Genomic DNA, 27129 nt, shown 5'->3' with positions numbered 1-27129 from the left:
TCAGGATCTCATGCTACCGTTATGGGTCAACTGCAGTGTTCGCGTGCTGAGCTTGAAATCTGTGAGTTTGCCACAATCATTTCACGGTCTGGTGATGTAGTATGGCCCAGGAATAAATAAGACGCATTGGATGAGGTCACCTGTATTGTTCTTTTGGTGAGAATTGTAGCTGTGGATGTGTAGTTCAGTATAATGTAGAGTCCATACACCTGTAAATGCAATTCAGTGCTTAGAAGAGAATGCATGCTGACGTCAGTGCTAAAATTAGTGTCCAATGCAAGTTTTATTTTTGCTTTTGTAGCTGCCCTTTGATAATCACACTTGTTTTTATCACACTCTTCCCTTTCCAGACTCGTCCAGGCTTTCTGCTGTTTCATCCTCCAGCAGCAATGACCGGATGTCCATCGCGACCTCTCTCAGCACTGATCTCTCGGACTCTGACCGCCCAGTGAGCCTGGTGTCCACAGCCTCCTCTGACTCCCTGCCCAACAGCCACTGCCTCCTCGAGGGCAACCATGTTGGGTCCAGCATGACCCGTGTGCGTCCAAGCACCCTGCAGGACCCAAGGGCAGACCTGGATCCGGACGCCATGGAAACTCATGAACACGACAACCACATGGTGGATATTGTGGCCTTCTCCAAGGTCCACCAAACACACAACAATAACAACAATGCAGCAAACCACAGAGGACTGAGGGGGTCTGGCTCACTCTCCCCGTTTGCATCCAAAGTTGGGGTGATCACTCATAAGCTCAGCTACGTGGAGCGTGTGGTGTTGGAGATTGTGGAGACGGAGAGGACCTATGTACGAGACTTGCGGAGCATCGTGGAGGTATGTGCTTCCAGCTATGTTTCACCCGCTTTCTGGCTGTTCGTGTATTGCTTTATTGTATTTCACACGGATTGTGTTTCCTCAGCACAAACATTTCGATGCATTTTGGAATGCGGTAGTTTCTTTGCAGAGATGTTCTTCCGAGTAGGATGGTTTTGCCCAGCCATGAGAGAGAGTTCACAGCCCTTGGCTTACAAAACAAACCTAATCCATAGCTATCAAATGGGTAGTGATGATTTTTTTGACATATGTCTGAAGGGACTAATGAAGCCATGCTTCTAACAGGTAGGCTAAAACTACAAATCCAAGCAAGCTTTTGCTAGTGGCATGAATGTCAAAATTGGCTGAAAGACCGTCTCATGCCATGCATTCAGCTGACAGATGGGTATTTTGGTGATCTGTAGGTGCTGAGGAATATTGAGATGCAGCGTTAAAATATGGCTCTCCCACAAAGCCTTCTTCTCACAAATTTGCACACAAGGATTCATGGCGCACTTTTTAACTAGCCTTTTTGTATAAATCATATACCAAAGTCTAAGAAATATCTCCGCCCGAAATTAATCAGTTCAGCCAAGTTGATATATATATATATATATATATATATATATATATATATATATATATATATATATATATATATACACACACACACACGTCATTTATTTATATTGTACTCAAAAAAAACGGACAAACGTGCCACTTTCTGTGCAAGAGAATTCTGTATAGAGGATAATGGGATAGTACATTATTTTAACAGCTGGTCAAATGATAATGAATTGGGGATCCTTGGATGTCCACAACCACTGACATAGCTGATGTGATGTGTCCTAATGTCTCCTGTGGGTGCTATCGGAGAGTGATGAAATGTATTGTGTGTCCCAGTGATGTCTCTGCGCAGCTTTGCACTTCCGCTTATGACATTGTTCTGTTTCTGGAGGTGGTCGAGCACTATATACCTCATTCTCTGGTGATTATTACACATTCACTTTGGTTTATTTCAGGATGCTTTTCTGCTTATGTGCAAGTGACTTGCTAGGGTATTTGAGAGTATACAGTTTGATTACTTGGATTTAGCAGATTACTAGATGCTACGTACAGGGGCGTGGGCAGAGAAGATATTATGTCAAAGTCCTTGCACATGTCCGGCCCTCCTCCCCAGGAAAATGTATTTATAGATTTTTATTGTTATTGAAGTTTGTTGTCTTCATTAATAATTAGGCCTTTTACGTGATCAGACAGTTAGATGGCGCCAGGTGCAAAGTATTCTCCTAACATGGAGTAAAAGCTTTTTAGGTCAAGCTTCGACCTGTTGTATCTCTTCTGTGGGGTTTGGCAAACCCACTGATTGCCATTGGTTGTTATCTGTGGCATTTAACCCCTTCGACGCGCATGACTGAACGGTTCCGTCATGCACGTCGGTTGCGCTGTGCGCATGACGGAACCGTTCCGTCATGGCCCCGCCCGCGCACGGAATCTTCAGCATGGCGCGGAAATCCGCGCCGCGCTGAAGAGGTTAAAAACACCTGCTTGTTATTGGTGCATTTGTTTAAATGCCCCTCCTTTGTTTCCATAGCTCCCTCCAGTGGCGATTTCACTAAGAGAATATTTTGTTTGGCCATCGGCCTCTTCACCCCCCCCCACCCTCCAGACTACTGAAGACATGTCAATATATAAACAAGGCTGTTTTTATGAGCTTGGCACAGATCACGTCACACGTGTTCTTGAATGTACATTCAGAACTCAGACTCGTGCCATGTTCACTTATCACTTCCCAGCGCCCCCAACACCTCGTCAGCTAATGCGAAGGAAAGTGCGCCAGGAGCGCGCACCGCGTGGTGCAGGGCGATAGCCCGCCATGTGCTCGTGTGTGTTACCACACGGACACATACATTTGTGTATGTATCACTCGTAGCTGTATATCATTGTAATCTATGCAGAAAGTACAAGGCCGCGTTTCGGCACACTTCTCTTGATTTTATGGTTACATGAATGCGGCTTACTGGATCAAAAGGGCATTCCAGAAGAGTTGACCCGGTGCCAGGGCACAAGGCACGCCTGTTTTATGGCTCCTACTGCAGATTATTAAACGGTAACCTGTCCGGGGCAGAGGTTGGGAGCAATTAATGCCCTGAAAGTCAGGAGGGGCAGCGTGCCCCTTCATGTTTGTTGCTGGAATATGTTTCCCATTAGGAAAGCATAATTTAAAGCCACATGATAGACACAAATAAACAAGCAAGTGAAAATCCATACAAGGAGTCGAAGGTACGGTTTTTGGAAGATACATTGTATCCTCCCCGCTTCGAGGGGTGACCTCAAATCGGTAATTACAGGAGTACACCTTCAGACTTTTAATGGGGTTAGAGAATCCTTTTCTTGATTCTTTTTTTTTTTTTTTGGAGCATGTTATCTTCATATGAGGACTATAAAAAAAAAACAAAAAAAAAAAGCCACATGATAGACAAAAATAAACAAGCAAGCAGTGGCGTTCTGAGGCAGATAGAAAGGAGATGGCGGGTTCCTTCTCCTCTGCAGCTCTGACCCCAAACAAACTGGCACACGAGACAAAGGCACAGGTCTTCACCCACATGTGACACTTCAAGAAGAGATCCCCAGAAGCATTGGTCACAAATGGGGGGAAAAGTACAGAGAAAAAACACCTCTGCTTGCATCTTCCAAAAGAAAATATTTTAAGGGGAAAGTGCGTTAATTACACCATAAAAAGCTCCAACAAATAAACGCCTGCAGGAATCTGTGTCTGGTACTGTTCAAGGCCTCGCATATTTTTCATCTTTTGATGATAGATTTATTGTAACCATTCCATTTAATCCCCTCGGCATTTCGACGAGTGTGACGCTCTTTCTTGCTTCACACATTATTTTACGAAGAGTTCCGCGTGATCTTTAGGCGCCACCGTAGGTGGGATCTACAGTTGTAGAGTGTTTGTAGACGTGTCCCCCTCTCTTTTGGGGCAGTGGCCAAGCGACCGTTTCCCTTTCTTAGATGCTGAGGCCGAGACCATTAGATGTTTGCACCATCACAAATTGCTCTGCTCCTCCCCCGCCCCCACCCACCCCCGATTCCAGTCCACGGTGCTACTTACCTCTACTTCCAGTCCACGGTGCTACTTACCTCTACTTCCAGTCCACGGTGCTGCTCACCCGTTTCCAGTCCCCTACATACCTCTCTCCTCTCGGGAACACTGTGGTACTGACCCCGGTGAAGGGGGTTGATGACTCTCCGTCTGGCTGGTATCCCTACTGCCTGCCCCTCTTTGAGGATGCAGTTGACCCTGTAGTTGGCAAGCTCACAACATGGCTGACCTCTTCCTGACACTCTTGTGCCTCCGGGATCTGGAGCTCACCTCGGACAGTGCCCCCCAATCGAGAGCAGCTCACCCGGTCTCCCTAGGAGAGGGTCCTTCCCAGTCAGCCCTTGGTTCTGAATGATTTTGCTGCCAATGCTCTGCTTCGACATAAGCGCTGTAGGTCCTGCAAGTGGTATGAAAAGCGCTATATAATTACCAATACAATACCATTTGGTGAGGGTGCTCCCAGTGCCAGCCTGTCTGTAATTTAGGGTACCAAAGACCACTGCTTCGAGTTGAACAGACAATGCTCTCTAGTGCCTCTAGGTGAAGTTGTTGTTGAACCCCCAGCTCTAAACAAAAGAGAGTGCTGCTGATCCTCAGCCTCTAAACAAGAGTGCTGCTATCCCTAGCCTCTAAACAAGAGTGCTGCTATCCCTAGCCTCTAAACAAGAGTGCTGCTATCCCCAGCCTTTAAACAAGAGTGCTGCTATCCCCAGCCTCTAAACAAGAGTGCTGCTATCCCCAGCCTCTAAACAAGAGTGCTGCTATCCCCAGCCTCTAAACAAGAGTGCTGCTATCCCCAGCCTCTACACAAATGAGGTTCCTGCCTATCCCCAGCCTCTAAACAAGAGTGCTGCTTTCCCCAGCCTCTACACAAATGAGGTTCCTGCCTATCCCCAGCCTCTACACAAATGAGGTTCCTGCCTATCCCCAGCATCCACACAGATGGGAGGGCTGTTAATCCCCATACTATTCGCAGATGAGTGCCGCTGATCACCAGCCTCTACACGGGTGAGAGTGCCGCTGATCACCAGCCTCTACACGGGTGAGAGTGCTGCTGATCCTACGGCCTCTCACTCGATATTTGGATCCGAGGTTGCAGCTGCTGTCCCGTACCTCTGGCTAGGACTCCTCCCCTTTATATGGGATTATCCCCACCATGCACCTACGAGAGACTGCTGCTCATCCATACCTCTAGCTGACACTACTCCTCACCCCCACCTCTCTGGCTGATACTTCTGCTCATCCAAGCCTCCCTGACTGATGCTCACCCAAACATATTTATGGGTTTCGGAGTATGGTGCTACTCGTCGAAAAAAGCCATTAAACACCCCATCAGTGGTAGCAAGCGCTATATAAATCCAAACCCTTTTTCCTTCTCTATCCCTCCACTATCCTTCTCAATACAAATAACTGAGTAACATATCCACCACTCAAAATTACTTTCATATTTCACTATACTAAGTCATCACTAATCCTTTATGGGTTCTGGAGTAGCGAACTAGTTGCCGAAATAGCGCTACAACAGCCCATCACGGGTAGCAAGCACTATATAATTGTAAACATTTTTCTCTCTACTATCCCTCCACTATCCTTCTCAGTCCAAATAACTGACTAACATATCCACCACTCGTATTACTTTCATATCTCACTATACTCATTCACCACAAATTCTTTATGGATTCCGGAGTAGCATGCTACTCTCCGAAAAGGGCTTCAACGCCTCGTCAGGGGTAGTCAGCGCTATATAAATGCAATTACAATAAAATTGTTGTGCCGGTTCCCGATGCTTTCTGGTAACATGCTGTTTACTACGTTAATTGCGCCTTACTTTCGATTATTTCCTCTAAATTGTATGATGTTTTGAAGCTGAGGAAACAGACATTTTTTAGGTCGAGTCTGGGCAGCGCATGCGCTGCGGTGTGAGGCATGATGTATTCGAGTATGATATTGAAGCCCCACCCACTCTCTGCCCATATTTGTCATTGGCTTGTCATTGTGCTTCGTAAATTCTGGCTTCTATTTGTTAATAGGGTTGTTAGTCCCTCCTTAGTACCGCCTTGTCTTCATTTGTAACCTTCCATGAGGACTGGCCCTTTTACTTCTGTTGTTACACCCTATGTCCTATTTAGTCTGTAAGCACTATTTTCTTTAACGAGTTTCTCCTACTGCAGGCAGACATGCTTTCCTGCAACATTCAGTTTCACTTTCCCTTTCCAAGTAGTCCAGTACAATGGCGGCAGCCTCTTTGAAATGAAATAGGTCTCGCATTTACAAGAGTTTAAGCTATAGGCATTGTAAATGACAATTCCTTTTACGTGTTAATTGTCAAAACCGATAAATAAAAGGCATTGTCGTTTACCATGCCAATATCTTAAACTCTTGCAAATGCGAGACCTATTGCATTGCAAATGCTTGTTTTTAATACTAAGAAACAATGTGCTTATATTGCCTGGCAGAAACGGATGAAGCATCCAGTGGGTCCCGTTTTAAGTTTTGGCCCTAGACTCACTAACTTCTGACAATCCAGGTTTTGTTCTCTCCCCTATCACCACATAATTGGCAATAATTTCCAAGTTTGTCTTTGTTTAACTTTATTGGAAAAGGGGTGTGTAATTGAACCATCATATTTTTAGAATGGCTTACAAATGTCAAATATCCACTGATGTTACTATATGATTTTTTTTCATAGATTCTCCTTGCAGATATTTTGAAAATGTGTCTCGATTATATCATTTAGTGGTCAAAAAACCCACAGTAATCTGTAAAGCTTTTCATGTGGCCTTGGAGTGCTGTTGTCTGATTGGTGGACTAATGCATCCACTGCAAGAAATAGTACATGACCCCATAACTGCAGCTAGAAATCCCAGCAGGGCTTCCTCAGTGGCCTCTAAGCCTTTCCTCTTCCATAGGTGTATGCAATGATTATCTTTGAGATAAGTAAGGCTAATTGTGTTGCACAGGATCAAGAGACTCCTGGGGGTAAGGAGCCGTGTACACTTGTACATGCTATGTCAGTTGGTTAGTATTCGATCTGGATATTTAGGTAATCGTAGCTGGACATGTTGCGGTCATCATAGCTGAACATAGCAGAGCCTTCACCAGGAGGCACTCCAAGGATCCTACATCCCACTGATAGCTCTTGGCCAATAGAGAATATCCAGTTCCAAGTTTGTACATGTTTTCCAGGCAGTATTTATACAGGAGACAGAATAGCAGCATATAAACAACTGTCAACAGATACCAGCATGGGCTTTGTAGAGTGTTTAATGTTTCTGGGGAAAGTGTGTTTTTTGTTTAAAAGAGGGGGCATCATACAGCCTGACTTGGCATATGTTCCTGCAACTGTATCCGAGTGCCAGGTTGTCCTGACCTATTGTTTTTCAGTCTCGAGTGTTGGAGTATTTTGTTGTAAACTATCACCCGGCGAAACGTTGACCTAATTATTGGAGAGTGCAGGCTGCCACCGGCCCTAATGCGAAGAATAACAAGCATTGGCACAGCTAATACATCTTGTGTAGTCTGCAGCCATTTGGCAATTGTTTTGTTTTGATTTTTACAAACGTTTTTGTTCCGGAAGCTGCCAGGCCCTCATCGAATCTGAAAGCAAAAAAGACATTGGGCAAAGACAAAAAAAAAAATTATAAAAAAAGTTTTGGTCTCAAAAAGTACACATTGTTATATTAGTCCCTGCCACTGAACTGAACTACTTTGTGTGTGGATGTGCTTCTTGTGAAAGGGCAGCATGCCGTATCTCATACTGAAGTCAGCCAATTGCCTCTTGATGCATGCTGGAGTGAGTGGAAGAAAAATGTGAATGACAACAATCCCAGACTAATGGATGATGTTTGGCTGAAACCACAATAAGTAACTGTTATACATACTTATAGTAAAATCAAAAGGTTTTTGGCTAAGAAGACCTAAAAAAAAATCAATCTGATATGTATTGGCTTCCAGCCTCTTGCCTTTGAGAAAGAAGGCAAGAGAGAAAAAACTAACGCTAAAGAAAAGATATTCTAAACACAAAAAACACTGGCACTAAAGGAAGCAACCTTGTGTGTGGATGTGCTCTTTGTGAAACAGCAAAATGCAGTCACTCAAAGCGAAGTGAACCAATCGATGAAGTAGGCTGACCCAGTGCCCCATGCTGTACTGAACAAAATGTGACTGACACCACAACAGACCAATGGATGAGGAGAAGTGGCTTAGAAAGCCCCTTCAAGTATGTATATTTTACAGATTATTCAAGTAAAATCAAAAGATTTTGGCTAACTCCAGACCCAAAGATGGGTCTCCATTCCCAAGTTTCAGTATTAAACAAGCATGGGCAAAGCAAACAGGTTGCAGATTGAGAACCTGGTGGCTTTGCCAGTGCCTGTTGGGGATGCTGTACAGCATCAGAAAACAGGGGGTGGGGGGCACGATGACCGGGCCATGTCATTTTGTAGGGACGCACATGCATGCGATGCTACGCATGCATGTCTAAAAAATGACACGAGCCCCATTTTATTTACTTACCAATCAGCGATAGCTCAGTACATCAAATTAAGTAAAATGAAGTAGTGTTGCTAAAGCATTTTTTGTAAGGCAGCGGGGCTGGCAGCTATTTCCTGGCTAGTCCCCACTCCCCCCTCCCCCCCAAAAAAAATTGTTTCAAAGAATAGAAGGTAAATGTGGGAGCAACAGAGGAGCACGTGGAGCTAGGTGGAGCTAGAACACAATAGGGATTGGGCGAGGAGGGGAAGACCATATACGAGGGAGCGCTACACTGTGGCGGAGAGAAGTACAAAAGCAAGAAAGAGGTAATTTGGCAGTGTGGATGAAGCACACGAGACAGAGCTTTCGACACAAGAGAGATAGCAACAGGAGGTACAGGGGCAGATATTTAGCAGGGAGTTGTACACGAAGGCGTGAGCTGGAAAACCATTGCATCTCATGGAGTCTTAAGCAGAAAGAAAAAGTAATTCCCTAAAAGTGAGAAGTGGAAGGATAGAATCCAGACAGTCCAAGAGATGGTAAAAAGGCCATCCTCCAGGGGTGGGACAAACACAGGTTTGATATGCAGGGACACAAAGACATAAAATTAAAAGCAAGCAAATGAGAGTAAACAAGTGAATCAGTACTAAGTAATTAACACGCTGTAAGACCCTGTAAGTGGTTGGTAAGCCCACAGTAGCTCTTTTCAAACAGACAGCTTTCACTGTCTGGTAGACTCAACCTAAAAACAGTGATAATTGGGGTGCAACAGACCTCTCACACTGTTGGGCCACGGTGCCAATGTACCTGCTGCTTATTGATAGCTGCACCCCAGGATGCACACACATATGGGCACGCTCACTTTCCAAGCAAACCGTATATTAAATTTGCTTTTAGGAGCGTGGTGTTTATGGCAGAGGACTCTTTATCATAGAAAAAAGTGATGGCGGGAATGTTTGTAATAATCTCCGCCACTGGTAATTGCCCGAGCCACATCCCTGTCCATCGTAATCTTGCATACCATGTGACCTCACTTTGGATCCAGGCAAATGCAAATCGGTCTCAACTCTGCTCCAGTGGGAACGGTGCAGCCCGAACTGCCAAGTCAGTCCCTCCCTGAACAGGAACACAATCAACCCAGGACCGGTTTCACCCTAGTTATGGCTCATCAGGCAGGTATAGCTTGGCTCCAGTGACAGTGTGCACGGGACCCACGTATGGGCACACCCGTCTCACTTAGGGCGACACACGAAAGCATATAAAAAAAGTAATGATGTAATGCTTCAGTTAATCTCAGCCACTGGTAATTACTCAGGCTGCATCTCAATGGGTCCTGGGTTGCTTTCTGAATTAAACGTATGCGCTTTAAGAAAGAGCTTTCTCATGAAAACGGGCACATAGCTGTGCCTGTTGTGAGCACAGGTTCAAGATGCACCCCTTGGTAGTTGCCTGGATCGGACTGGGACAGAAAATAGGCCCACGCACTAAAATAATAGTGGCCCCCAATAAGTGAATCAGATAGCTAAAAAAAGTGGCCCACATTTTAAAATCGTGGCAGTTTTTATAATTGTAAAGACAAGATGAAAAGGTGTTTTGTAAAGTATGGGAGACTGCATACATTTGTCCTTGCTCCTGTCAATGTTTGTGGTAATATCAGAGACAGTAAAAACAAGACCGTAAAACAGGCTGCAAACAACCAAACAAGCATTTGCAATGCAATAGGTCTCACATTTGCGAGAGTTTAAGCTATTGGCATTGTTAAGGACAATGCCTTTTATTTTATTTATCTGTTTTGCTAAATAACACATAAATAAAAGGCATTGTCATTTACAATGGCAATAGCTCAAACTTGTAAATGTGAGACCTATTCTAAGAAGCGCCCGCCATTGTCCTGCGCTGCTCGGAATGTAAAAGTGCGCATGGTGCGCTGAATGTTGCAGGAAAGCATTTCCTGCCTGCAGTAGGAGCAACTCAATAAAGAAAATAGTGCTTACAGACTAACAGAGACATACCGTGTAACAACAGAAGTAAAAGGGCCAGTCCTCATATGAGGTTACAAATGAAGACAAGGCAGTACTAAGGAGGGACCCCTACCGCCACCTCCGCTCAGCCGACCTCGCCCTCGCCACAGTCCCCCGCATCCGAAGACCGACCTCCAGCTGCAAATCGTTCTCCCACCTCACCGCCAAGGCCTGGAACACCCTCCCCATCCCCCTACAGCAGACCCAGGACCTGCTAACCTTCAGAAGACTCCTCAAGACCTGGCTATTCGAGCAGTAGCAGCACCCTCTCCTCCCCCGTGCCTTGAGACCCTCACAGGTAAGTAGTGCGCTCTACAAATGTTGTGATTGATTGACTAACAAGCCTATAAACGTATCAGAAGCCAGCATTTACAAAGGGCAATAACACAAGCTAATGACAAATCTGGACAGAGAGTGGGTGGGGCTTCTATGCCATACTCCAATACAGCATGACGCAGACCAGCGCATGCGCTGCCCAGGCTCGACCTAAAAAGACCCACATGCTGATTTATCAATCCAGCCCATCAAGCGCTGCCAGATTGCCATATAAACCAGGCCATCCGTGATAATGGTGCTCCTGAAGAAACTAAATAAAAGCATGACCAGCCTCTATAGAAACAACTAACTGCACAGTTAACAGTAAAATGCAGTGTAGTCCTACAACTCATTGCTAACATTTGGTGTAGATGCATGCCTTTGATTTGTCCGGTTAGCCTGTTGTGGAATAGGAGGCCCCTGAAATTAACTAGTGTAGAGCAATGCAGGCTGTGCAACGTGCGACATAAAACAAGAGACCATATTCTCCGGTCTCGTCCTGTGCTAAACAACTAAAAGGAATAACCTTCGAATCAACTATGGTTAATGGCTGCAGCGCTGTTCTTTTTCTTGTACTGCTTATTGTGTACAGCTGTAAGATACTAAGGCTGGCACATCTAATGCTGCTAGGAATGAGGGGTTGTGATGGAAGGTGCTCTATAGAAGATGTGCTTAACAGCGGTCAGTCTATTGCCATCAAAGTAACAAAGCATGACTTGGTTTTCTTGGAGTTTTCACTCAACATCTGCAGCTCACACCAGATTTAATCAAGCACTGACAATGACAACAGGCTTGTCCTTGGTCACAGAGCTATTGGCTTTGCAGAGCCATTTTCTTTTTCATTACCATAAAGTAATACAAAAAGCATTGTAAGATGGCTGCCTGTGGGTCCACAATAATTTGGCTGCATATTTATGCAATTGTAGCCATCGTGGAAATGCTTTTTGAATGTTATTATTAGTGTACGATGCCAAGACGGCTAAAGTGAGACTTTATGGAATGCTAAATAATAATAAACCATAGCAAAGATTTTTGGTAAATTCAATAGTTCTGTGGCCATGGCCCGGCCTGTTGGCTTTACCAATGCTTGTTTGTAAAAGTAGTGTAAAGATAAATCTGCATTAGAGGATATCTGCAGTTACAGACCCCTTGTTTTATGAAAATTTTAAACATGTAGGTTCATAATGATTTAAATCTTTTGTTTTCGAATCCTGGTCCACATTTGCACCTTTTACCTTTCAGTGCACTTGGTGCAGTACAAGAGCAGTTTATTTTATGTCTCTAAAAAGAGCTAGAACTGCTCCTAGAATACGATACTCTCTGCTGGCATCTTATACCCACCACACTTTAAGTATCTTTACACTGAGACCTCAGTCTGATATTCAGGATTGAATTTGGAGGTTTGAATCTCAACATGCAGCCATGAAACATCTTCCCTTTGTATTTAACAAAGATCTGCGATGTGCTGCAGAGTCCTCAGTTACCACTGCTAAGTATCCATACCTAAAGGGACAACGTGATTGACTTACCCCTGGTAAGAAATCTCAATAAGAATATTCTAAAAAAGCGTGGGAATCTGGTTACAGAAAGGAGATGACATCACTTTCACGGTTTTATGGAGAACATCTCATTGTGGACAGAAGTTGAGTCACAGCCCTTTTTCTATAACTGTCCCTCTGCTTTCACCACAGTTTACCATGTAAGTCCTAGATCGCCTAAAGAGCCTTGGTGTCAAGGGAAGCATCCTTGACTGAATGTCCACCTACCTCACCAATTAATCAAGCATCCTTTTGCTGCTGCTGTTGACACCATTGCCTTTCAGCATCGAGCCAGCTGCCCCTCATGGCTCTAAGATTTCTCCACTCCTATTTCAGTGTCTTCCTCAGTCTGTGGAAGGCCTACTTTGGATCCACCCAAACCTCAAAGTGTGTGCAGAGAAGACAGCACTCCATTCTAGAACTGGCACTTAAGATCGCTATCCCTCTCTACAAGAAGAACTGCTTCAGTTGTCTTTGTTCTCCATGCATTTTCCAAAAATCTTAAACTCTCACCAGACAAACATAAGAAACATATATATAGTCATTTGGAATGTTGGTGAAGACGTGGCTGTTCAGTAGAGGACCTCGGAACAACAGCCCTATCAAATTCCCACAACTGCAAATACGAGGGACAACTAGTGCGTTGAGCTCCTACGAGTGCATACTAGGGTTAGTTAAGTGGTCTGCTCAGTCAGTGCAGCGCAGAAATGAAGAGAAGGCTATAGAGGCGAAAAGCTCTGGATTTATTCCCCAACCATTTGAAATTCCAGCCACAGGTATATGTATCCTTCCAACTCCCTGAGTTCACTCTTCACCATTTGAACTATAACATTCAGACATAGAACAAACAGAAAGGGAAGAGACCAAACAGAAAGGGAAGAGACCAAACATCTCAGAAAAGGGGAGACCAGGGGAACCACAGCCTCAGGCAAAACTGGCAAAATGTAATACAGAATATACCACAGCTAGATATATAATAACTATTCCTACTCGCTGCGCTGTGCCCTCTTGAGCGAACTGTTCAGACATTCCAGATGGTTGATTTTATATTGGTCACACTAAACATTAATCCCTGCATCTGCAAGATGGAATGTTCAGGCATATAGTGAAGATTGTTAATGCCTTTTGTGTGTAGACTCCTGAGAGACCTTGGCCGGATGCCACTCTGATGTGGATTACGTATAGTGTGCACCATGGCCGTGCTGTACTACTGTGGACATCGCATAGAATTTACAATGGCTGGTATCATAATGCACATTCCCATGGGTTGCTTGTGATGCCCGTGTGGACTAGTCAAACAATGGATAACCAAAAGGAGAGGGAGAAGCGTGAACCTGTTTGCCTTCCCAGCCAATCAGTACATTAAAAAAATTCAGAACGAGTCTCCTACCTATTTTACCTATTTATTTATATAGAACCTATCTTCCAAAAGACTACTTTTACAACATCTTCAGTGTCAGTGACTTGGAACCCACAGGGTGTTTTAAAAGAACCCTCACTCACCTACCTGGTAGGTAACATGCTTAATCATTGGGTTCCCACCCTGGTTGCCGAATGCACCCAGGGTGTTCTGCGACGCCTGATTACAGCAGAACTGTATTTTTTGGAGGAGTTATCTTGTGTCTGTGTATGTGTCAGTGTGAAGTGATGATTTAAAATTAGCTCGCTATTCCCTCTCACAATTCGTGAATTTATTTGTGGGATTCTTGGTCAATTAAAAAAAAAATGTCAGATTAGTGTGGGTTAATTAGTTGCTCCCACTTTTCCTAGGTGTGGTTTAAATGTTTCAGTCAAACCTTCAAGTGCCTCTTGGGATCAATGTGGCTTTCTTCAGGACCAAACACAAATCACAAAGGAGTGGACTTCCTGAGCAGCCACAGGTAAGAGTGCTGGAAGAAGCTACCTGCAACATCCACAAGGATAACTCAAGCTGACCAGCTTCACCTGGATTTTACTTTGACCAGGTGCATTGTGGGAGTTGGAGTCCCAGACCCTAAGGCGGCAAACCAGAGCTTCTGAACCCTTGGCGGGTGCTGTGGACCTTTGCTGACTCTCCAGGAATGTTTCAGAAGAAGATCTGAAAGTTTGGGTATTTTTTGCCAACTTTTGTGAAAAAGCTCTATGAGAAGACTAACATTGAAGGGAGTCGAGCCGGCGACGTCGAACTACGACTCGGCCTAAACGTGCAGGTTTGCTCCACTGAAAACCCTGGAGCTCCTCGCTGTCGACCACAAAGACCTCCAGGACTGAGGTATCATGCTGCAGCAGGCCTGCGTCGTCAAACCGAAATCCAAACCGAAGGACCCGATAGCTCGACGTCGAGAGAAAACGCTCCAAAAAAGTGACTAAGTCAGAAGGTAAAAAGTTGACCTACTGCTCATTGTTGCTGTCCCGCGCTCCTTCGCGCTTGGCCTGAAACTTTGACTTTGTCCCGGCCTAGTGCGGCCAGACAGTTGCGGTTGGCGCTTTTCACTTTTAGGCCCTAGAAATCCAATTTTTTGTTTAAACTTCAAAAACTCATATCTTTGGTTCCCTGAATTAGATCTTTGTTATTTTGATGGCATTTTGAAGGTAAAAATATTCCCCACTTATATAAATTGGTGTTGACTTTTTATAGTGTTGTGTGTTTGTCTCCTAAGTTAAGCCTGACTGCTTGTCATCCAAGCTACCAAGGATTGAGCAAGGATTAATTTGGTGAAGTGATTTAAAGAGGTTAGGTACCGGCTAGTGAGATTGGGCCTGAATGCTATGTGGGAAGACCCTAAATCCGTGACGAAAGATGCATTTCACCTTTTTAAAGCTAAGGACTGGGCTTACATCCTGGACTCCTGTTACGCTGCTGTAGCACAGGACACTCTCACGGATGGATTTTTAGAGTTTAAATGTACTTTTTTATTTGAGGATATTATGGATGAAATTGAACTACCACATGCATGTGCACTTTATTTACAATTCAGATATGGAACCTTACCACTGAATTACTTTAGAAGTAGAAGGACCCAGGCTACTGTAACCTTGGCGTGCCCCGCATGCTCCCTCAGTCTGGAATCATTAGACCACGACATGTTTTTTGTCCATGTTATGCACAGAATAGGATAAAGTGGCTAATACTGTATGTAGGCTCCTATCGTTTAAACAACCATTAGAGGCGCTTCGAGTACTTAGATCAGATTCCACAAAGTGTATTTGCCTTATCATGGTACTTTCTATACACCTGGCACATTCGCTCTAAGTTGCTACCGGCTAGGTAAAGCCTGGTACACCACAGGTTAAGGAATAATATGCAAACATCATTACAAAGCTGTTGACAATACTTGTTTTAATGTTAATGGTCACATGTTCTTAATCTCTTTTTGATTATTTTACGTTTCTTAATCTTTTTATGCCAGGGTCTTTTATACATTACTGTTTAATTTATTAGGAAGATTGTTGTTGAGAAATTATATGAATGATCTCCGTTTGATCGAAAAAAGAATGAAAAAAAATGCGGCTGGACCTAATTTGTTATTGTGGTGTTATTAGTAGCTGTAGGCACCTGCATGCACCCACTAATAAACCACCTTCCAACTACTGTGAACAGACCAGCAGAGCTCCTGGGCTGAGCCCTTGCTGGGGATGCATTTTGAGTAGCAAGAAGCTTTCAGAATGACCCTCTTGATCAGAGATTTGGTGATGTTTCTTTTATTACTTGATGTTTAAACAAGCGACACTTGCTCGTTCAGGGCAGCACCGCCTCGAGGCACAGAGTTCTTGTTTTGTCTGGTGTATCAGTGTAGAGGCTGTAGGTGTCTCCAAAGTGCCATGCTTTACATTATTATCGGTTCCATGTTGGAGGACCACTGCTAGCCTGATACACTGTCCAAGTTTCATGCAGTACAGTAAACCATTAAAATGTAGCTGTAAGACTGCAAACAATCAAAGGCCAGCAGTAAAACTGTAAAGCAATTTAAAGGGTAGCAGTACATCTCCTATTTACCATTTTCAATTAGACTTGTAGCCTTTGTGCACTCGGATTTTCTACTACACAATGTTTTTGCTTATTACACCTGTAGAAATTGCACCTTTATCACTCTATAATGTAGTTAATTACACTCGCGGTCAAGTGATCTTAGTGTTTGGCAAGATTCGAGCCGCCCTCAGGGCAGCGCAACTGGTGCATCCTCACCTGGCATTGACCGCGAGGGTCGCCGTGTTTGGAAATAATATAAATAACTTACAGTTTCAGTACACCTGCTGCAGAGCTCCTTGGCAATCCAGCAGTTTTCAGGCAACAATAAAAATGCCAAGATTACTTTGGTGATTAATGTTATTGACAGAGTTTTGTCTAGTGGCAGTTTAGACTCAAAAGCAGTGCAGAGGATTAATGTGCCTGCTGAAAAGAACGTGTCCCGTGCAGATCTGTATTTTATGTGAATAACTCAGTGGGTTACTGCTTTTGTCACAGAGATCCTTTTGTTAATTGCAGTTCATATGTTACAATCCCAATATAGAATTGCGATTTATGAACTGTCATCAAAGAGCTGCATGCAAGTTATAGGTAAGGACATTGCCCCCCCCCCGCCCCCCGCCCCCCTCCCCTTTCCATTATCCTAATGTTGCTGAAAAGTTTAGTTTGAGTAGAAATACATTCTTATTAGTAAAGTCAACCCAATCGCTGTGGTATGTTTTTAAATAGTGGGTTCGTGCTTCTCTAGACCAAGCAGTCTTAAAATATACTGGCTGTTAGTATGGATGACACATTATTCCTCCACCTTGTAATCCTTATTGTGTTATGTAACATTTCCTATAGACTGGTTTACACAAGCATAATCCGTTGCCTCTTTATAATGTGTGTGATGTAAAGGGCTCTGACGCACTGCACTGGTATGAGTAGCGCTACAAAACAAATGAAATGCATGTGAGAGGGGGGCTAGGGAGAGATAAGGGGCATTGCTGGAGGGTGGTAGTGAGGGAATCCTTGAAGGTGGTGGTCATGGGGGGGGGTGGAGCAACAATTGTTGTATTTGGTGCCACCAGTACTAAAGTTAGGGCTCGCAAGATTATATTCAGAGAGGCTGATAATATGGCCCAGAAGGTTATCTGCAGCAAAGACCTCTGCTTACAGAGGTTTAAATGCAGAGTGCAATTGAGCAGTGCAATTTTAACATTTGTTACTTGCACCTTAAAATCGTGTGGTGGTAGACAAACAACCTCTTACACGTAGTTGCTGGAAATCCTTTTAATGGTAAAGTAACTCCATAATACGGACCCACAGAGAAGCGGTTCACGCTTGATGACCAAGTCGGGTACAATACAATCCAGCATTAACATTCTAGAACCAAGAGGGAAGGGACAGTCAATAGAAGGAGAAGAAATACTTACGGGGATGTTACAAATCGTTTCATAAGTGTTCCCTGCATGCATACTTTGTATTATCATAGTTACATATTTTAGACTGGTAGTGGTATTGTATGCCTTTTATTTTCTGTTCAAGTTTTATCGGCTGTTTATATCAAGTACCATTCTCAGCTGGTGTTGATAAAAGCAAGAAAGGTGCCTGCGGTTTAGAGCTGGCCTCTGTCTGCAACTCCTCATTTTTACCTATTCACTAATGTTCTGTTCCAGCAGCCATTGTGCGCTCATGCATTCCAAAAGATGAGTCAAGTAGCCAGTAGGCATGACATTGGTGGACAGCTTTTTGGCTTTGTCAGTACTTGTTTTGTTTAGTCATGGTTTGATTTTTTGCACAACCTTATTGCCTGGGGAAGCTGCCGGGCACTAGTCAGTCAAAAAACAAAAACGGAACCATCTGCTGCAAGCTACAATTTTGATTTCAAACAGCACACATTACTTTTTGGTTCCCGGCACTGAAGGGGAACTACTTTGCGTATGGAGTTTGCTTTTGGCAAAAGGGCAGAATGTGTCACTCACAGTGAAGTTGGCCAGTGGTTGAAGTTGGCTGACTCATCGGCCCCATGCTGTATGCTCCAGTGGACAGAAGAATCATGTGACTGACACACTAACAGACCAATGGGGGAAGAGGGCTGGCAGTAAGCCCCTACAGGTATATTGTACATACAGTTAAATCAAGATTTAAGAGTCAAGAAAAATTACGCTATGGAATAAAAAAAAGTATAGTACTTTGGCAGAGTTGGTCTGTGGCCAAGCATGAATCCAGTCACGGCAGGATCGCTGTTTTTTCCGTCGATTTGGGTGGGTTATGACACTAATAGTGGTATTCTGTCGTAGTTGGAGCAAGTGTGAAATGCTAGAGCTGCTCACCACACAATTATTATAGAGTTGCAACGTATTTATTTCAGAGACGTGTTCACCTTTATAACTACAGGCATGTAAATCAAGCATTGGCAAAGCCAATAGGTCTGACACTGGCAAGCATCCAATTTTTTAAAAATGTGTTTTTCTTTTCAAATAAGTTCAATATTAGAAAAAAATGGTGAACCAAAATATAACCAGCATTGGTAAATGCATTTGGTTTTGTCTATGTGATTAATAACATTTAGACGTAAAGGCGCATGACGGATTTAAAATTGTGTTTTTGTTGCACCTGTGCAAAGTGGTCATGGACATAAAATGCACACTTGTTTAATTTAACACTAGTGTGATGTCAGTGCAACACAAATCTTTGCACTGATGCAAAGCACCAAAAGGCATTGTAATTGTAGGCAACTGTAATCTAAAGGACCCGGTTGCAACCTAAGGGGTTTAGAAAATTTGAAAGCACATGAGCGTATAAAAGAAGAAAGGCAAACAGTTGTACAGTTTGTACAAAAAATAACAAGGCAAACAATTACTGAGTTTATAAAACAATAGTAGAAACGTACACGAAGTCAAAGACGTAGGTGTATTCCTGTGGCTTTCAGTAGGATCTCGAAAAAACATTTACAACTGGTCGACAGGATTTTCTCACAGGGCACTGCTATGCAACTGGAAACACAGAACTCCAACAAGTGCTTTGTATCCCAGCTCTGGAGGTTAGATAGCACCTGACCCGACCTGGAGTTAACAAGTTGAAACTGAAGTCTTCTTGCAGAACTTTTCCTTGTTTTATGCTCAGTTGGTGTTTTTTGGTAGTCGCGGTCCCTGTAGAATTTTGAGAGGAGCATTTGCCGCTGGGCTGCGCTGTAAACGCGAAACCGAAAAAGGCCTTTAAATCAGACAAAGTTGGTGGAGGGGGGGTCTGTGAAAGGGGCATGGTCTTGGAAGCAGAACTGTGAATCCTTTGCAAGAAACTGTATGTGTGTACATGTATAGGATTTCTATAACGTAAACCTGTTTAATAAAGAAAGTGGCTTAGACCATGCAGACTAAGACCATGTACTTACTGTAGCGAGCCAAATCTTTCTGAAATCGATGTGCACGTCTCACGCCTGATCTCCTTCCTCTTCAGCACCCTCTTTTCACTCTTCTGCGTCTTCATCCTTTAATAACCCCACTTCCCCGCAGCCCCCCACACACACTCTGCACCAACTCACCTGTAAACACTGCATTGCCTTTTAATTCCTCAAGTAGGTATTCAGCATATGTTTATCTCTGTCACGCTTTCACAAAGAATCACAAGTACAAGCGGCACATGTCACCACTTTGCTGTGGGCACTGCAGAGACCCCAAGGATTGGATCAGCATGACCCAGTGACTGGGGCTGTGAGAAACTCACAAGGCCTCAGCTCCAGGGTTCTCAACTACAAACACCACCCAAGTCATGCAAACTCCTGGTGGCAACTCAGTTCACAGTATGCTCGCATGCCAACATTATAGAACTGGAAAGTGTGAGATTTAAAAAAATAATCGGGATAATGTATTTCTTCCATTCAACAGCTTCCCAAGACTAAAATGAACGTGTCCTTGTGTAAAGTAACTTGTGCTTTTGTAAAGTGCTCCAGTATATTTGGGTCTAATTTGCGATATATAAAAAAAGGAAGGAAACAACCCTTAATCCTCTTCTCCCTTCATTCTGCACATACGTACCAGTGGCGCGTTACTTCCTCAACAGAGAGATCACACGGAGCATGTGCAGAAGTAGTAACGTATCAATCACACTCAGCATGCGTACAGTTGCAGCGCAAGCCAAGAATGGGCGAACAGCAGTGAAACATGCGTATTAACGGTGAGCAGGCAGGTCGCATTGATCATGCCCACAAGCCATGACACTGGGTCACGGTCCGCAGGCTTAGAATAGTATCTGATTTCTGCCCAGTGGATCTTTGTGTGTCTGTGCAGTGCAGCCAACAAGCCTAAAAAAAAGTTCCTCACAAAGGCGTATAAACCCAGTACTTGGGCAACGGGAACTGATAGGAGCCCCTTTTAAAATATATGAACACAATTTATTTCACAATAGATTTTACAAGCACAGCGCAAGTGCTGTGCAGACGAAACCTAAAAATAAAGGAGTGACCCAACAGTTCAGCACTGAAGTGCACTCCTTTTCAAGCAACTGTGTGCATGTAAGCAGGAAGAATACCTCACTCACAGTGCAACACAGCCAATGGAGGAAATAGGCTGGCTTATTGCCATGTGCTGTATCTGTGGTGAGCGAAGTTACATTTTAATGACACTTGAACAAACTAATGCATGTAGAGGTCTGACCCAAAGTCTCTCTGTATGTGTGTATACATTTTTTATATTTCTAAAATGAAAGCCACAGTGTTCCCACAAAGTGATGGGTGAAAATCCTCTCGATTTGCATTCCATCACCTGCCCATCCTTGCAAACAGCAGCGTAACACTGCGTGACTCATGTTTAATGCTCTTGCACAGGGACGCCTTGAACGGCTTCCAGTGGATGTACCTTGGGTGTGTTCTTCTGGGAGTGCTGCAGTACCATGAACTTCCCAGAAGCCTCTGTTTCTCTGTGATTAAGATGTGGTAGGAGGAGAACCTGAGTTCCCACATGTCACAAATAGGGCAAGTTTGAGTTAGTGTTGTTACGCCCTTTGGGCTCTTGCACCAGAGGACAAAAGTCCACAAACATCACGTGGAGCGAGGTGGAGACGTGGCAGAGTTCCATAACATGTGAAAGGAAAAGTAGTGTTGGTTGGTGAGCCACTCTGGCAGCCTAATACCACTATGTGTTTGACTGCAGACACTCAGTTTTCTTTGGGGGGGGGAAGCTATCGCGTATCCGAAAAGAGCAATTATTATGCTTGATTCAGTCAGGGAGCTGTAGAGCTCAGTGAAACTGCTTGTGACCTACTGTTACCACTTCTTTTAAATATACATTGAGTGTGTTTTGTCTCTATCTAGAGTAGTATTGCTCTCTTACTTCATGCTGTGAGCTATTTTGTGTATAATTCTGCCTTCCAGGAAGTGCTTCCTCTTGAATGTAAGAGGGACTATTTTACATCTGAAAAGTACACCCCACTATCACTCATTCTTTATCCTCAGTATGCATTCAATACCAAAGCTATCCTTTTTTTGCTACAGTTTTCCAGCATTCGAAAAGCCAACAGGGCTCTTTTTAATGTGATGAACAGCATTTGTGCATGCAAAACATGTGAGCCACATTTGTACTTGGCTGTGTTTACTTGCATTGCACATTAAAGCCATACCTATTGGCTTTGCCAATGCTTGTTTCATTATGAAAGTGTATTGAACTTTAGGGGACAGCAGGTTAGGCTAAGTGGCGTGAAGGAAACTTATAAACTCCACAATAGTCTCTGCTCTTCACATAGGGAATCCCACAACAATTTCCAGCCTGCCTTGATCTCTTCTTAGCTTCTTCTCTTCGTGTCTCCCATTGTCACTTCCCACCCATCGCATCTCTTAAGGGCAGGTACCATGATGATGCTGATATCTGGACTCTTCAGTCCTCTTCCTCCATGAGACCTATTGTTAGCTTACAGTGGGATTATAGCCGCCCATTGCTTTACAAAGAATGCCTTTTAGTAGTATGGGTTTTGGACTGTTTAGCTTTCTTCCATCTGTATTTGCTCATTCTCGAAGCAGATTGCACATCCTGTAATGCAGTATTGTATGTGTGACATGTTTTCATTAGTAACACCGTATGGTGGTGTGAGTTGAGTTTAACTTATTATTATCAAGGTTTGAGAATCCATGAAGGTGAATAATAATTTACAAAGTTTAGATTTGGTGCTGTGACCACAAATCACACCCTTCTCAACCTTGACTCTGCCTCCGCTTTCTGTTCTTGTACAGTGAATTTCTAGGGTTTTGCTTTTAAAGTGTGTGTCTCAATTGGACATCACACTTGATGCGGCTGTCTTGGTTGCCTAAGTGGCTGTAACTTTAACCCCGTCAATTGTGGCTGTTCTGTTCATCAGTGAAAATTGTGTTATTGCTGCCTGTGACATACCAGTTTTTAGGTTGAGTCTACAAGACACTACAACCTGTCTGATTACGAAAGACATATTGTGGCTTACCAAGAACATACCGGGTTGCCGCTCGACCATTACTTGCCATTGGTTGGCTTTGCTGACACTCTTATTTGCTTGCTTTCTCTTGGGTGGCTTCCTTGTTTCATTCTGTGTTGCTCCTGCCCATGGAGCAGAGCCTCTGTCCCATTTCTTTAATTAGCTGGCTTCTATGCATTAAGGAAATTACTTTTTTACTTTTTGCTTAAGCGCTACATTAACGTTTCATCCCCTTTGTGTGCTTTTCTCCACCACTCCCACGTTGCTCTCTCTCCCCCATGCACTTCTCTCCCCTCGCGCATTATATTGCTCTCTCGCCTGTGTGCCTTTCCCCCTGTGCTCCACATTGCTCTTGCTCCTGGGCAACCTCACCTGCTATAGGCTACAAAGGGAGGGCGGACAGAAGGGGTCACAGATGGCCTATGGGAACTCAGCAGCTATGTGCATTGTATGTATTTTAGGGAAGATGGTGCTGCTCCTGCTGCAACCAGTGCAGAATAGGTGCGATGCCCGGTAATGTAACTCTAGAAAAGCCAAAACGTTTTCTTTCTCTTCTGCTTTCAATATATCTGTTCCTCTCCTCCACCCTCCTGTTGCCTTTTTCACGTTGTTGCTTTATTTTTTTATTCCTCACTCTCTTCTATTATTTCTGTCATTCTCTCCCCCCCACCTATATTTCGCCCACTTTAAAATATCCCCTTTCCTTCTGGCTCCAATACTTTCATTTGACATGTCACGGTCTGTAACCTCTCCTTGCCCTGAACTGGAACTCAGCAACAAGCCAGCATATCACAAGTCTGCCATAAGGCTTGACACGGATGCAGTGAAAGCAGATGGGCACTATAATCAAAAGTGAAAATATTGTATTGCAGCATTCATTTAGTGCTTACTACCCAATGCGGGCAGTGAGGCGCTTGCCTACATGGGTAGCATGGTACACCTTCTGGATGTGTTTTAAGTGCCTTTATTTGGCTTTGAATCTGCTTAGGAGGTGTTTTCATGTTGTCCGGGATGACCACCAAGATGCAGCTATCGCGTTATGGAGAGCAGCGCTTGACGGATGTGCGATGGATGAAAAGGTGTGAGAGGAGCACTGTTTATGGTTTTCAGTACGCTGGCAGGTGTGAACGGCTATGCCGGTCCCGTTGCGGTATTTTCTATGATAATAGTCCACTTGGGTGGCTAGTGCACTGGATGTCCATTCGAAGATATTTTATTCACAGTTTATGGTCCTGAGCAGGTATGGGTTGGAGGAACACACAGAGGAGGGATCTGCTGGGATGTCATCCCATATCCGATTGTCCTTGTGAGATGTCAAGAAGCGATGGGAGTACGTTGCTTGTTGGGAGTGAGTTCACGTCCCCCATTGGCCAGCAACATGGGACTGATCTCTTCGGTTATTCCATGCCTGTTCAGTAGGTGATTGGGATGGGGGGGGGGGGGGGGTTATTGCTGTGGACTTGAACAGCACTCGGTGATGGACATGGCCTCTAGCAGTTTTGTCTTATGCGTGAGAAAGTGTCAAGCAGTATAGGGACATTATTAGGCAGTCTGTATGCAGTCTACAATCGTCTGCTTGACCACGGTTATGAAATTAGTATTAATGAGGGCCAGGAGGGTTCAATATTATTGTAATCGTATTTATAACGTGCTTACTACCACTGATAAGGCATTTAAGTGCTTTATGCCAGGCAGCACGCTGCTCTGAAGCCCAGGTTTAATGTTTTTATCAGGGGTTATTGGGTTAATCTTGGGCTCTTTGGAACCCATTCCATGATTTTACTCCCGTTTCTATGTGGTAGATTCCATTAAAAGGAGTTAGATGTGCTCTTTAGTGGGCAGGGGGCATGCGAATTGTTGGGCTGTAAGCAGATAACTTTAAAAGGAGAGGATGTGATCTTTGAGATAATAATAGGGATTAAGAGGAACATGCATTTGACTTGGAGCAGGCTGTGCCCAGAAAGAGCAGGCACAAAGAGGATGGAAAGTAAAGGGAGGTTCATTTGAAAGAAAGAAGAAGCGGCAGCAATTTTAAGTTTTAATTCCAGGTTCATTTTTATGGGAACACAGAGGAGGCTTTTTTAGGACTGCAAGCAATTTTAGGACACAGAGCTGTAGTAAGAAGAAATAGTATTTGCATGTGAGATAGGGCTCTGTTGGATTCTTTTGATGAACACTAAAATCAGGCGACAGCTTAATCCTTAAAAGGCTACTGCTAGACCACCGCTGTAGCAAGAACAGCTGACCAGTTCAAGAGCTGGGCGCGTAAAGTAATTGCTGGGCGCGTAAAGTAGTTGCTGGGCGCGTAAAGTTGTGGACGGGCACGTAAAGTAGTGGCCGGGCACGTAAAGTAGTGGCTGGATGCATAAAGTCGTGGCTGGACGCATAAAGTCGTGGCTGGACGCATGTACAGGGAAAATCAGAGGTTTAGGCTTCTCTCACAGGCAGCAGTAACCTCATGATTATAGCAATGTGAGAATGTGTTGGTGAGTCTGCCTGTTGACCATTTCATGACCTCAGCACCTTCAAGAAAGAAGATTTCCCCCCCCCCCCCTCCCCATCCAGATAAATAAGAAGTGAGAGGATTAAGCCTCACTGTGAACTTGGTTACATTGTTTGGATATCATGAAACCAGAGACACACATACCCAACTCACTGCACAGCAATTGCATTAAATGTTTTAAATCCAATCTCCGGCAGTGCTGACAAATTAGATCCTGACAGGACATCATCCCAGAAACCGAAAATATAAAGGTAGTTTAATTTGCATGTCCTTCACCGAAGTCTATTCAAAATGCTAGTCGTCCATGTGAGGAAATATGAATTTTTATGATCAATTGTGTCCCCTATCTTAGACCCCAACGGCTCCATGTACATGCTACAAGTACATGTATGTTCCCTCCACTTCCAGCTATGAAGACGCAAATACATATGCGTCCAACGTTAACATGTCCTCTTTCAGATCCACCATGAATGGGTCGAATATTCCGTTCCTAAGTATGCCTTGCCACCGTCTTTATATGGTGTACCTTTCACGTTTTTCAGCTCTGGCAAGTTAGGCCCTGAATTCTGCCATCGAGCTTTTCCTGCTTTCTGCCTCTGAATGCTCCAGCCTGGACCTGCATCTGTATCCATGACCTTTGTCTTACTTCCTGCGCGGCTAACGGTGCCTGGCCCGGCCTGTTGCCTGCCAAGACTGTATTCCGCCTTCAAGTTATCTGCTCCGCTCCCTCGAGAAATGCATTCCTGTCTAGTAGTTTGGGTAAACATCCTTCCAGCTACAGAGCAAAGGGCCCGGCCTTACTGTCTCCGTGCAAGTAACTCATAGCTCCTGTTACCATGGTAGGCCCATGCCCCCTCGCATCTCATGTAGACACGTAGACACTTATACACGTACTAGAAGTCAGTATAGGATAGCCTCTGCCTGAGAGACCTTTCCTTCCAGATAATACCGTTCCTTAAACACAAGATATTAGATACGATTTGGGATTAGGTTGTTCTGACATCCCAGACTTCTGTCTCCTCATGTAGGGCTAAATGTCAAGTCCCCTTCACCCTCCAGTTACACGTCAATCACACGTCATGCTGCCGTGCGCGCACCTCTGCCATGTATTTCTGCTGACTTTGCAGGATTCTCTTATGGATCCACCCACCTGTGACATCCTCAGAATGACGTTTCTAGTACACGCCTATTGTAACGCCTTTTTTCATTACGTATGTGTATTCTGATCTCTCTTCTCAGCTGTTACGCCTTCTGCATATGTCTTTACTGTAATGCATTGACTATATATATGACAACCTGTCAATAAAGTATTGCTCTATCCCTTCCCGAACCTTCGTGGTGACGGAATCCGATTGCCTGGTTCGAACCAATTCCTTTGTAAGGAATAAATCCCCTTTTAAAACCTCCAATACCACGGATTCTGCCTCTTATTTTTACTGAGTTATTCTTATTGAACTTTACCGCATAAATTAAGTCTAGGTAATTTAAATTTACCACATAATTGGCGCCCGAATAGGGACACCTCCCCCACCCCACGCGCCGGAGGTGCATTGCAGACCCGGTCTCCTGCCACAGCCGGACGGACAACTACGCGTACCTGCAGGATTTCCTGTACCTCCCTCAGGCCAACGGAGGTAACTGAGGCTGCGATCAACACCCAGACGAGGCGGTGAGGAGTGCGGAGGATCCCGACCAGAGCCTAGCTGAGAGAGCAAGATCCGAGGTATACAGAGGCCCACCAGGTTCCGAAGTTCCGAAGTATCCACGTCACGAGTCGAGTCCAGTCTGGTCTAGTCCAGACCAGAGTTTCCGAGGCCTTCTGTTCCGTTCCGTGCTTCCCGGTGAGTACCGTTGCTGGGGACGCATCTAGACGTGCGCATTGGTTTGTGCTGGTCAAGACGGGTTTGGGTACACAGATCCGGTCTGCACTGTTTTAGCAGTGTATCTGTACTGTTTAGCAGTACATCTAGTATTATGCAGTTAGCTAGTT

General features: G+C 44.3%; 1 protein-coding gene across 1 annotated transcript in view; it reads left to right on the top strand.

Moving 5' to 3' along the window:
- The window catches only part of PLEKHG3 (pleckstrin homology and RhoGEF domain containing G3), a 582108-nt gene that overhangs the window by 408430 nt on the left and 146549 nt on the right, over window positions 1-27129 (top strand). Inside the window, exon 3 of the mRNA XM_085626917.1 lies at window positions 351-832. Coding sequence (XP_085483043.1) covers window positions 351-832 — 482 coding nt within the window. The remainder of the gene's footprint in view (window positions 1-350; window positions 833-27129) is intronic.

Source organism: Triturus cristatus, chromosome 9, assembly GCF_964204655.1.
Source record: "Triturus cristatus chromosome 9, aTriCri1.1, whole genome shotgun sequence".
Lineage (NCBI taxonomy): Eukaryota > Metazoa > Chordata > Amphibia > Caudata > Salamandridae > Triturus > Triturus cristatus.
This window is presented reverse-complemented; position numbering and strand designations above follow the sequence as displayed.